The sequence below is a fragment of the Bos indicus genome, chromosome 1, assembly GCF_029378745.1.
Source record: "Bos indicus isolate NIAB-ARS_2022 breed Sahiwal x Tharparkar chromosome 1, NIAB-ARS_B.indTharparkar_mat_pri_1.0, whole genome shotgun sequence".
Taxonomy (NCBI): domain Eukaryota; kingdom Metazoa; phylum Chordata; class Mammalia; order Artiodactyla; family Bovidae; genus Bos; species Bos indicus.
In genome coordinates this window covers 82,703,046-82,716,683 of record NC_091760.1, presented here as the reverse complement: position 1 = coordinate 82,716,683, position 13,638 = coordinate 82,703,046, and the positions used below count along the sequence as shown (strand labels likewise).

The 13,638-nt window shown below is 43.2% G+C and overlaps 1 protein-coding gene across 1 annotated transcript in view; it reads right to left on the bottom strand.

Moving 5' to 3' along the window:
• Nucleotides 1–1,956: 1,956 nt before the first annotated feature.
• Nucleotides 1,957–13,638, bottom strand: part of C1H3orf70 (chromosome 1 C3orf70 homolog) — a 124,970-nt gene continuing 113,288 nt past the window's right edge. Inside the window, exon 2 of the mRNA XM_019958565.2 lies at nucleotides 1,957–6,836. Within this exon, the coding sequence (XP_019814124.2) occupies nucleotides 6,280–6,836 (557 nt within the window). The 3' untranslated portion in view covers nucleotides 1,957–6,279. The remainder of the gene's footprint in view (nucleotides 6,837–13,638) is intronic.

Sequence of the window (13,638 nt, the reverse complement as noted above, 5' to 3'; positions counted from 1 at the left end):
CCCACCAGAGACCTGATCTGCCGTCTCCAAGACCACACGCACAGTTTCGGGCTGGGAACTGAGGACGACAATGAGAAACAAATCCCCTCTCCAACCCACTGGTTCAAAACCCTTCCAGTCATGGGTGGAGGCCTGGACTGGCGTCAGTCCCTGGGGAGGCCAGTGGTTCCAGGACACACAGTCCGCAGCCCAGCCTTCAGCAGCCCCTCCCCCAGGCAGGGGAGCAGGTGGGAAGCTGCCCAGACTCGCGGGATCCCCACTCCCTCCCACAAACCCCCAGCAACATCAGGTTCCACCTGCACTGACTGTCCTGGGACTCAGTATCTTCCAGCTCACAGGGTTTGTTTCTGAGTGTGTAAGTAATTATCAATTCATTCTTTGAAAACTAGGAAAATTCCAAAAAGCAAACAGAAAAACACCATGAATATGCAGGCATGTACTCTTATCTGCCTGGTTTCTGAAGAATTCTGACTTTTAATTGTTTCTCCTTGACCCTCATCCCAGCAGGCCTGAGTCCTAAGGTCCCATCTTACCCCTTCATTCAGCACAGAATCAGAGTGGCACTCCAAGGGTTAAAGGCATTACCAGTTCCCAGTGATTGAAATGTAATGAGGACGAGATGCTAAATTAAAGTTTATTGCAGAATAAAAGTGTGTGTAGTCAGCATCTGTAAGATGCTACAATGAGACGCTTTCTAAAACTTGGCAATACAATTACGTAGTTAAATCAGTAGAATGCACACACAGTTGATGAGATTAGCTGTCTACAGAAGTCATTCTAAAAGATAAGTTATCTTTTGTGAAGGCAGGAAGAGCTAGCCTAGATTCGTGATTAAACACAGAAGCAGCAATGGCCAAATCCAAGCACTGAGATGTCTACAGAAAGATGGCGTGTGTGTGCGCGCAGGCGCTTGTGTGTGCAGTACCCGCGCCCTGGGGGGTGGGGGTGGGGCTCCACGTGGAGCACAGAACAGTGGGAGGGAGGGAGAAGCCTGGCAGCATCTGGATGAGGAAGGGGAAGGTGTCCGCTGGGTCAGGGACAGAAAGGGGACCCTGTGCCCTGCTGCTCGCCCACTGTCTGCCTCCTGGCTCAGCCCCCAAGGTCCTCAGAGCGGGAAGGCCTACAGGAGGAAGCAAAAGGCCCAGCACACGGGCTCCACGGCCAAGGTGACTGGGTTCACATCCAAGTCCCACTTACTTGCAGGCTGCACCACTTTGGGCAAATGTTTACTTCCTGAGGCCTTTTCCTGGTGTGACAGCAAGATGCTGCACCCTCTCCTGGAGGGCTGCTGTGGGGATAACTCAGGAAGCAGGAAGGCAGCTGCATCATTATTACTATGAACAGTGGTATTACTTTTATTACTGATGAACAAATTTATTTAGCACTCCCCATGAGGCTGGTTATTCAGTAAAAGCCAACCCCAAAGCTGCTCTGCTCTTGGTATGAATAAAAAAATCAAGCTCTTGGACCTGCCACGCTGAGCCTTGGTGACCAAGTGACCGGGCCCCAAGGCTCAGCAGGGCAGCGGCCACCCTGGCTGCCAGCCTGCAGTCAGAGCCGTCTTACGTGGAACATGTGAGCTGAATACACAGAGTGCCGCTCTGTGTGAAATAAATCCTATTTGGGAGGGAACGTAATTTTTATTATAAACCTAATGCAGCCAACAAAACAGTTATTTAAAGGGTTCTGGGAGTTATCACTAGTGCTGAGCACTGAGTGTATAATGTACATAATAATAATTATCTGCAATAAGTTTCTGTAAAATTTAAATGGAATAATGATGTAAATGACTTATTTCCTAGTACAAAGTAAGCACTGATATAAATGCTTTCACACTTTCCAAATGAGGTTGTTTTTCATTTAGCTCACATTGTGTTACTATTTAATCAGACAGAACTTCTCCAAAGGTGGGGGTGGGGTGGGGAGGAAGGATATTCCAAAATTCAAAATAGCATATTTGTGCTGGTAAAAAAGGAAAAAATCACGTTTATTTTACAAGGTAGTATTCTCCTAAAGTATTATACAGAGAGGAAAGTTGAGCTGTTTGTAGGAAAACAAGGTAAATTAGAGAACAATCAACATTGTGCTTAAAACTTGAAAATAGACAGGTTTTAAAAATCACACAGTAAGTGAACATTACAAGGTACGAACAGCCTTAGAAGTACATATGAACACCGTGATATGGAAGCTCAGCATTAAAACCGCTAGTGATGATTTGCTTTTAGACTTGTCCAGCCTATGAAGAGGGCACTTCAATCTGAACAGAAAGAACTCAAAGCACGCCAGAGACGGGGCCCTTTCCCAGCACAGCCAATTCTCAATTACCCGTGATAATGAAAGGGAGCAGTGACACAAATTTTCTAAAGGTTAATTATTCCAAAGTTAGTTCTGAGTGCCCTTGTACTCCTGTTTGAATGTGAGAAACACGGACATCCCTGGGACTGACGGCACTGACCGAGAGCACAGAACGCCCACTGCTCGCTCTCCCCTCCTCAAGGGGAAGAGACGAAAGCCGGAAACAACTGGCCTTCTCACTGCACTGACACCTCCTCTGGAGTGGGGGGTAGGGGAAGAAACCAAGAAAGCTTTGGTTTCCTCATGTAAAAATCCAAAACGTGTCAACAAAATTTTGCAAATAAGATGGAATAATAAGTGTTGACAGTATAAATATTTTTTTCTAATTGTGCTTTTTTTCCCCCTTGCCTAAAAGTATTTATACCACCAAAAGTATCTGGGTATTTTGACAGCTTTCTAAATTACCTGGTTGCATCCTACTGCCTAAGTAGAGATATTTGCATAAAAGGAGGTTATGATCAAAGGAACTATGATGGCTCAAACAGGCCAGGAAACAGAGATTAAGAAATAAAACCACCACTCTCAAGATAAAATCAAATCCTAGATCAAATCCAAAAAGGTACTTCAGGAAAACAACTTCATGGTTTTGTTCTGGTTCTGCTGATTTTATTTTTACTGTATTACCTTGAACTACAGGTCGTCCCCTTCCAGGAATGCGGCAGTTTTTCTACAGAGGTTTTTCTCAGATTTGCATTTCAAATCTTGAATATACCTAGATTTTTTATTGTAAAGCTTCCATTGTTAATGTACCAAATAGTTATAACCACTAAAAGCATTTTAATTGCTTTGTTATTTCTCAGAAAAGTCATGAACACATGTGAAACTCGAAAATGCTAAAAGAAATCTTGGTTAGATCAGAAAGCTAAACTCCACACAGTACTTATTTCGTATCTTCTACCTAACAGCTTTTACACCAACTTTCAAAAAGTGGGAATGGTGTCAGTTTTTGACAAAAGCCTGAGAAAGCAGTTTTTCCATTCACACAGCCCACCTCTTTGCCCAGGTGAGCAAAGGTCCAAATGATAAAGCTTTCATATCTCTCAATGTACAAGTATTAATCAAAAGCCTATTTAACATAACTGTGTTCAATGTCTATAATACACACTGCAGTCTAAACATTTTCTAAAGTGCCTATAAATATGCTTATACAAATGAATAATGTAGTATCAGGATTACAGAGAAATTCTTTCATATAATACAGAACAGAATAGGCCTAGAATTGAAGTTGAAACTACGTATTTTTACACCCTTATCAGTTGTTTTGGAATCCAAGCATAAAGAATTCTGGTTCAATCATATATGATTTCAGACAATTATTAATATTAACAGTGATAGCACAAAAAAAAATTCTTGCTTGTGCTTATTTAGAAAAGGCTATTTTGAGATCCAGGAGCATTTTATATTTAGAATCCAATGGGATGTCTCCAATTCTATAAAATTGATAGTAGTAAGTGAATCTTAGTGAGATTTTAATTATAAAGAGTTTGTGCAAGTATTTAAAGTGATTATCAACTAGTGTTAAATCTAAAAATTCCATTAAAATCCTGGCTAATCTGAATGGCAGTTCAGGAGTTTTAAAAAACAGGAACCTAGGCAAAAGTCATAGATATAAATATGAACGGCCCAACCCTGGCACAGCCAGCCTGAAGCGTGGCCCTGAGCCCATGGATTTCCATGGCTTTAGAGACCTGGTGGTTGACCCCAACTATCACCACATGAACAGATGGAGGAGAGAACTAATAGGAACAGTGCAAACAGAGCCTCATATTCCTGTCCAGGGATGAAATGAGCTCACCCACGGCTAGTTGCAGACAGGACCCTGATTGCAGGCGGCCAGTCAGTCCCAGTGGTGCTAAGAGCCCAGAGCAGGGCTCATCAGCCCTTTGTCCCTAAGCCTTTCTCCCCACACCCACCTCTGTCGCCCTCTCCTGGGCCCCGCTGGCCCTGGAGCTCTGGACACCATCTTCTCGGGTTGATGTGTTGACTCTTTATGTTTCAGTAAGTGGGAACTTGATGCTGGCTGCATTCTCACCTGTTAGCACACAAAGTGTTAAGTAACACTGCTTCCAAAGGAATACGCACACTCTGCTTTCTAAACCCTTCAGGATGTTTAGGGCACCTGAACCTAACGAAATGTTCTAGCCAGTCACATGGACTGCACATATAACTAGGAAAGCAGGTTCCGCCTGGAGAGATCTGTGCAGGATGCCAAGTGGAGGCTTCAGGAAAGGACACACAGGCCCCTTCTTGTTTCTTAAAATACGAACTAACGAGACACAGAAGAGTCGCGTCGTGATGCTGACAGGGCACAAGATGACGCCACGAGAGCACACTCATGGAGAGTCAGGGTACAGGAAGTGACTGTCTGTCCCCAGCTTGGATAGTTTAGTTTCATGCGGCCTATTTCAAATTTCCTGGATTCTTAACTGTGCCTCACAGACAGTACATTTGGAGAAGTTACACAAGAACACCTGTTATAAATGGAGATTAGGAGCAAAATTCTGAAGAGAGCTAAATAAGAAAGAATCAGTCACTATTTTATGTGTGTAGGAAAAGAGAACATTTACAATAGCCCATGAATATTACTGTAGTAAAGGGAATGAATATTACACAAAATATTTTCTCCTGACTTAGCAGTGAACTATTTCAACTGTTTTTGCATTGGCATAAAAAATCCATGCATCATACTGAATTCTAATCCATTTCTCACCTAAGCCATTCTAATGCTTCATACAACCAAATGAAGCAGAGTTAATCAAACCTATTAGATTCATTCCTAATCCCTAAAGGACTGCTGTCTTTAGCATTTCCATGCTAACTAAAACTATTATTGATTTTTTTCCCTTAAGACATGAGATGTGGCTGCCTCCTAAATATAATACCTATATAACTTCCTAAAAGTCTCCCGCAGATTTGAACAATTTTAAAAAGCAGGGAGTTGGTGATGGACAGGGAGGCCTGGCGTGCTGCGATTCATGGGGTCGCAAAGAGTCGGACACGACTGAGCGACTGAACTGAACTGAACTGAAAAAGCAGGGAAATGTTGGGGAAGCCACCCCTGAGGCCAGCTCAAATGCTACTCCTTCTCCAGCCAGCCCAAGCCAAGTGCATCTCTGCCTCCCCCGGCTTCCCAGGGCACTCTAGGTCCCCTCACCTGCATGGATTACCTCCCCTAGTAGACTACGGTCCCTTCCTGCTGGGAGTCAGGCCTTATTCATTTCCGTATCCACATAGCACCCTGGAGGGGGGATAGGCATTCAACCTAAGCTGGACTGAGCATGAGACAGATGATGTCATCTCTTCTGGAGCGAGGTCTAGCCCAGCCCCAGGTCATGAAGGGCTGGTTGTGCAGACACTGCTTTAACTGGGGGCTGAGCTGGCCTCCAGGAAGCTGTGGCAACACTGGCCCAGAGCCAGTGCAGATAGCAGAGAGATGAGGAAAGGCCAGAATGGCATGCACCAGAGCACACCCTGGACTGGTCACGTGAACCAGTTTCCCACCAGGACTAGCAGGGCAGCGGTGCTCATCAGCCGCCAGAAGGACTGCCAGAGAGCTGTTCCGCGAAGAACTGGCTATTTACAGAACAGTGTCTCCTTCACTCTGGGATCTCCTCAACCTGATCCATGACGCTCTGTGATCATCGCTTCATCGCTTTCAAAGTTCCCAGTGAAATTAAGGCTGGGTCACAATTCATGACACCAGATGCTACATAGAAAGGAAGTGAAGATACAAAAGAAAACCATTTATAACAAAAGAATGTCTTAGTTATAAGACAAATTTAAAAGTGAAGCTAATCAGCAGACCACTGAACTGCTACGGTTGTTACAGAGGGGTAGAAAACACTGACTGCACTGGACAAAGGGTCCATCGGACAGAAGTACAAAAGCTCAGCATGGAGCAGAGCAGTGGCTTCCTGCCGGGCCTCACACGGTGGTTTCTATTGTTTCAATCACTTCCAGGTCAGACTGCGAGGGGGAAAGAAGGGTGCACTCATCTGGCTCCCAGCTGCTCTCTGGACTGTAATCTTCCTCTGAACTCAGTTCTGCTCCTTCTTCTGTGTCCTCGTCACACGATTCCACATAGTGAGCCCCAATCGCGTTGATCCCAGAGTCCTCGGAACTTGAGGGAGAAGAGCAGTGATCTATTTTTGGTGTATTGCTCTCTTTTGAAATAAAGGCATCGTGTGCAGAGACCTCCTCAGGGCTCATTTTGTGGGAATGTGGCGCCGGCTGCTTCTGCACATAACACATCTTCCCATTAATACATTTAACCTGATAGTTGTCAATAAAGAGGTCTGAGATCATACAGTACCTTGGCGAGTCAGGGGGCAGAGGGGGCTGGAAAACAGACGCGAATTTCAGGAAGTGTTCAGTGAGGGAGACCGAAATCTGAATGGTGTTCGCAGGCTCCCGAGGCTTCGCAGGAATCTCAGTGCTGGGCAGCTGTTCCACAGGGGTCATCGGCTGATACACGTACTTGCCTGTGGGGGGACACAGAAAAGCAACTGAAATCTAAGAGCACTACACCTGTAGGCTAAGGGAGCCATAACGGTTTCTCTCGGAGGACTCGGAATGTTTTTAAAAATATTTCAAAACCATCTCCAAAGAAACTAAAAATAGAATCAACATGGTTACAATCAATCAAAAATTCAGCATGGTACATAAACATCATGGTGTTTTCATCTAAAAACTCAACACACTTTAGAAATCTTAATTTTATATTTGAGTCTTTTTAATGCCTCTGGAGTAGGTGGGTGGATGCTATCATCCTTATTTTCAGGCATCTTGAAATGATTTTCCCATCATACCAGAATAAAGAACATTTACAATATAATGTGGTAAAAACACACTGTAAAATTGTATTGTTGCTATTATTCAGTCATGTTCAACTCTTTGTAACCCCATGAACTGCAGCATGCCAGGCTTCCCTGTCCTTAATCACCTCCTGGAGTTTGCTCAAACTCATGTCCATTGAGTCGGTGGTGCCATCCAACCATCTCATCCTCTGTCATCCCCTTTTCCTGCCTTCAATCCTTCCCAGCATCAGGGTCTTTTCTAGTAAGTCAGCTCTTTGCATCAGGTGGCCAAAGTACTGGAGTTTCAGCTTCAGCATCAGTCTTATTTTATGGTGTAAAATAGTATAATACACCATAAAATAATAAGTCCATTTTATCTTTAGTGATTAGATGCTAATATAGAAACTTAAATGGGCTTCCCTAGTGGCTCACCAGGGAAGAATCCACCTGCCAATGCAGGAGACTCCAGTTCGATCCCTGGATTGGGAAGACAGATGCCCTGGAGAAGGAAACGGCAACCCACTCCATTATTCTTGCATGGGAAATCTCAAGGACAGAGAGCCTGGTGGGCTTCAGTCCAAGGGGTCATAAAAAGTTAAACAGAACTTAGCAAGTAAGCAACAGTAGAAATTTAAAATTTATTAGCAGGATTAGGGAAGACTTTCATTCTTCAGGTTTCTAAATGTAAATCAGAACACATACACACACATATTGCCTATAGGATTGTCCTGGTCACCCTCAGTGGCTGGGGTAAGGTGCAGTGTATGAAATGATCTCTTTTAAAACCCAAAGCTCATCAGTGACCTAAACAGGAGATATTCTCCCTAATGCCAGCTTCACAGGCACAACCTCAGCCAAGCAGAAGTAAAGGCACAGGCAGATGCAGAGAGTGGCCTGCAGAAAATCAAGAAGCTTAGCCCCAAAGCTTCCCTCTGCTCTGAACCCTCAAGTGTCTCTCACAGAATTTATGTGGAAGTGAAACCTAACTGGATCTGTTCCTACTGTCTCTTTCCTCATTTTCTTCACTCAACAGTTAACAAAGCCATCTCTGTATAAAGTGTTAAGAAAATAGAGATGACAATTACCTGTAAGCCTAACCAAAACGATCACATGGATGACAGCTTTGTTTAACTTAATGAAACTATGAGCCATGCGGTGTAGGGCCACCCAAAACAGACGGGTCACGGTGGAGAGTTCTGACAAAACGTGGCCCAGTGGAGAACGGCAAACCACTTCAGCATTCTTGCCTTGAGAACCCCCTAAATAGTCTGAAAAGACAAAATGACATGACACTGAAAGATGAACCCCCCAGACCAGCTGGTGTCCAGTATGCTACTGGAGAAGAGTGGAGAAACAGCTCCAGAAGGAATGAAGAGGCTGAGCCAAAGAAGAAACAATGACCGGTCTTGGATGTGTTCGGCGGTGAAAATAAAGTCTGAGGCTGCGAAGAACAATACTGCACTGAAATCTGGAATGTTAGGTCCATAAATCAAGTAAATTGGAAGAAGTCAAAGAGGAGATGGCAACAGTGAACACTGACACTCAAGCAATCAGTGAACTAAAATGGGCAGCAATGGGAGAATTTAATTCAGATGACCATTGTATCTACTCCCCTGGAGAAGGAAATGGTAACCCACTCCAATATGCTTGCCTGGAAAATCCCATGAACAGAGGAGCCTGGTGGGTTACAGTCTAGGGGGTCGAAAAAGAATCAGACACAACTTAGAGACTAAACAATTTTATCTACTACTGGGCAAGAATCACTTAGAAGAAATGGAGCAGCCCTCATAATTAAAAGAGAGTCTGAAATGCAGTATTTTGGTGCCATCTCAAAAATGACAGAATGATCTAAGTCTCCAAGGCAAACCATTCAATATTACAGTAATCCTAGTCTATGCCCTGAACACTAATGCTGAACAAGCTTAAGTTGAACATTTCTATGAAGTCCTACAAGACTTTCTAGAACTATCACCAAAAAAGATGTCAAATTCATCATAGGAACTGGAACGCAGATCTAGGAAGTGAAGAGATACCTGGAGTCAACGCAAGTTTGGCCTTGCAGTACAAAGTGAAGCAGGGCAAAGACTGAGTTTTGCCAAGAGACTGCACTGGTCTTAGCAAACACCCTCTTCCCACAACACAAGAGATAGACTCTACATATAGACATCACCAGATGGTCATACTGAAATCAGATGGATATTCTTTGCAGCTGAAGGTGGAGAAGCTGTATACAGTCAGTAAAAACAAAACCTGGAGCTGACTGTGGCTCAGATCATGAACTCCTTATTGCAAAACTCAGACAAGTTGAAGAAATTAGGGAAAACCACTAGGCCATTCAGGTATAGCCAGTCCCTCCCATCAGCAAGCTTCCACAAGCTTCTTATCCTTATCCATCACAGGGCAGATGGATTTTTAAATTACACGCAGATTACATCATGCGAAATGCCACACTGGATGAAGCACAAGCTGGAATCAAGACTGCCAGGAGAAATATCAATAACCTCAGATACGCAGATGACACCACCCTAATGGCAGAAAGCGAAGAGGAACTAAAGAGTCTCTTGATGAAAGTAAAAAAGAGTGAAAAGGCTGGCTTAAACTCAACATTCAAAAAACTAAGATCACGGCATTTGGTCCCATCACATCATGGTAAATATGGGGAAACAATGTAAACAGTGACAGATTTTTATTTTCTTGGGCTCCAAAATCACTGCAGATAGTGACTGTAGTCATAAAATTAAAAGACACTTGCTCCTTGGAAGAAAAGCTATGACCAACCTAGATAACATATTAAAAAGCAGACATTACTTTTCCTGACAAAGGTCTGTCTAGTCAAAGCTATGGTTTTTCAAGAAGTATAGATGTGAGAGTTGGATCATAAAGAAAGTTGAGTGCCAAAGAACTGATGCTTTTGAACTGTGGTATTGGAGAAGACTCTTGAGGGTCCCTTAGACTGCAAGATCAAACCACTCAATCCTAAAGGAAATTAGTCCTGAATATTCACTGGAAGGACTGATGCTGAAGCTGAAGCTCCAATACTTTGGCCACCTGATGCAAAGAACTGACTTATTAGAAAAGACCCAGATGGTGGGAAAGAGTGAAGGCAGGAGAGAAGGGGATGACGGAGGATGAGATGGTTGGATGGCATCACCGACTCGATGCACATGAGTTTGAGCAAGCTCTGGGAGTTGGTGATAGACTGGGAAGCCTGGCGTGCTGCAGTCCATGAGGTAGCAAAGAGTCAGAAAGGACTGAATGAATGAACTAACTGATTAAGGTATGACCTAAATCTAATCCCTTATGATTATACAGTGGAAGTGACAAACAGATTCAAGGGATCAGATCTGATACAGTGCCTGAAGAACTATGGACGGAAGTTTGTAACACTGTAGAGGAGGTGGTGATCAAAACCATCCCAAAGAAAAAGAAATGTAAACAGGCAAAATGGTTGTCTAAGGAGGCCTTATAAATAACTGAGAAAAGAAGAGAAGCTAAAGGCAAAAGGAGAAAAGGAAAGATATATCCATCAGAATGCAGAGTTCCAAAGAATAGCAAGGAAGAGATAAGAAAGCCTTCCTAAGTGAACAATGCAAAGAAATAGAGGAAAACAACAGAATGGAAAAGACTAGAGATCTCTTCAAGAAACTCAGAGGTACCAAGGGAACATTTCATGCAAACTTGGGCACAATAAAGGACAGAAATGGTATTGAACTAACAGAAGCAGAAGAGATTAAGAGGTGGTAAGAACACACAGAAAAACTGTACAAAAAAGATCTTAATGACCCAGATAATCACAATGGCATGGTCAATCACCTAGAGCCAGAGTGTGAAATCAAGTGGGCCTTAGGAAGCATTACAACAAACAAAGCTAGTAGAGGTGATAGAATTCCAGTTGAGCTATTTCAAATCCTAAAAGATGATGCTGTGAAAGTGCTGCATTCAATATGCCAGCAAACTGGGAAATTCAGCAGTGTCCACAGGACTGGAAAAGGTCAATTTTAATTCCAATCTCAAGAAAGGGCAATGCCAAAGAATGTTCAAATTACTGCACAACTGCACTCATTTCACATGCTAGCAAGATAATGGCTCAAAATTTTTCAAGCTAGGCTTCAACAGTACATGAACCAAGCACTTCCAGATATACAAGCTAGATTTAGAAGAGGCAGAAGAACCAGAGATCAAATTGCCAACATCCATTGGATCGTAGGAAAAGAAAGAGAATTCTAGAAAAAACATCTACTTCTGCTCCAATGACTACACTAAAGTCTTGGTCTGTGTGGATCACAACAAACTGTGGACAATTCTTAAAGAGATGGGAATCCTAGACCACTTCACCTGTCTCCTGAGAAACCTGTATGTAGGTCAAGAGTAACAGTTAGAACTGGACATGGAACAATGGACTGGTTCAAAATTGGTAAAGGAGTTTGTCGAGGCTGTATATTGTCACCCTGCTTATATAACTTATATGCAAAGTACATCATGTGAAATGCCAGGCAGGATGAAGCTCAAGCTGGAATCAAAAGACTGCCAGGAGAAATATCAACAATCTCCGATATGCACATGACACCACCCTAATGGCAGAAAGAAAAGAGGAACTAAAGAGCCTCTTGATTAAGTTGAAATAGGAGAGTGAAAAATCCGACTTAAAACTCAACATGCAAAAGACTAAGATCATGGCATCCTGTCCCATCACTTCACAGAAAACAGATGGGGAAAAATGGAAACAGTAGCAGATTTTCTTTTCTTGGGCTCCAAAATCACTGTGGACGGCGACTGTAGCCATGAAGGTAAAGATGCTTGCTCCTGGAAGAAAAACTATGACAAACCTAGAGAGTGTATTAAAAAGCTGAGACATCACTTTGCCAACAAATGTCTGTATAGTCCAAGTTATGGTTTTTCCAGTAGTCATGTAAGGGTGTTAAGACTGGACCAGAAAGAAGGCTTATCACCAAAGAATCGATGCTTTCTAACTATGGTGTTGGAGAAGACTCAGGAGTCCCTTGCGTAGCAAGGAGATCATATCAGTGAATCCTAAAGAAATCAACCCTGAATATTCATTGGAAGGACTAATGCTGAAGCTGAAGCTCCAATACTTTGGCCACCTGATGTGAAGAGCCAATTCACTGGAAAAGACCATGGGCAGGTCTTTTTTTTTTTCACTTTTTTCCCCAGTGAATTCACTGGGAAAGATTGAGGGCAGGAGAGGAAGAGGGCAACAGAGGATGAGATGATTGGATGGCATCACTGACTCAATGGACATGAGTTTGAGCAAACTCCAGGAGATACTGAAGGACAGGGAAGCCTGGCGTGCTGCAGTCCACTGGGTTGCAGAGTCACACAATGACTGAGCGACTGAACAACAACAAAATATAGTATGATTTAAAAATATAAATCTGGAAGAAAAAAGTACTAAAAGTCCTAGAGACTAAAGCCACAAATGTGGGCACCACCCTGGGCTTATTGCTAGTGTAACTGATTCATCAGTCAGTCCATGTGATATCTTCCATGCATACTCATGACTGTTTTTTAACCTTCGTGATGTCGCTATTTTGGACCAGATAACCCTTTGTGGAGGGGCTGCCCCTGGCACTGTAGGATGCTTGGCAGCATCCTTGGCCTCTACCCACTAGATGCCAATAGAACCTCCTCCCTGGGCTGACACCAAAAATGTCTCCAGTTGTTGTCACATGCTCCTGGAGGCAAAATAACCCTTGTTTAGAACTGCTGGTTTATGACCTTCTCATGAGCATCTCTTTGTAGGCAAATCACTCACTGTGCTCTGCTCCCATCTGTTTTAGTTCTCCATCAAATTGAAAGTTCTAGAATAGGGATCACATTTATAAGGAAAACTACCTTAGATTCCTGAAGAGAAACTTTAGATCAGACAGGTAAACAGCAAACTGTGCCAGAGACAGTATGACATCACTCATGTATTAAGATCAATCAAGCCTGCCTGTATTTTTTACCTCTGTTTCTTGGCTCCTGTATACAAAAGTAGGCTTAGATGCCACAACTTCTTTGTAATTACATTATTCTAAAAATACACTGGGTTTCCTTCTGGAGTAAGGGAACTTCTCTGGATATCCAGCGCTCTCACTGCCAAGGGTCTGAGTTTAGTCCCTGGTCAGGGAACTAGATCCTGCATGCTGCACAGTGCAGCCAAGAAACAAAAACAAAAAAAAATTAATTTGGGGATAAAACTGTTAAACCTTTGGGGTCCCAGGTCTGCTTCCAAGCCTGGATATATTTCACACAAATCCTACGGTTACCAAAAATACAAGCAAAAAGAACCATCATGCTTGCTTGGGAAGCTGTTTTAAATATATCAGGAATCTTCAATACTGTTATCTGTAAAGGAGGGCATTACTCCTGGTCAGGCAAAGTTCAAGTCAGGCAAGATCTAACAGTTTGTTATGGCAGGACCTCTGGCTCTAAGCAGAGAGAGCAAAAAGGCAGACCTTCAAGCCTCACCTCTGATCCACCAGCC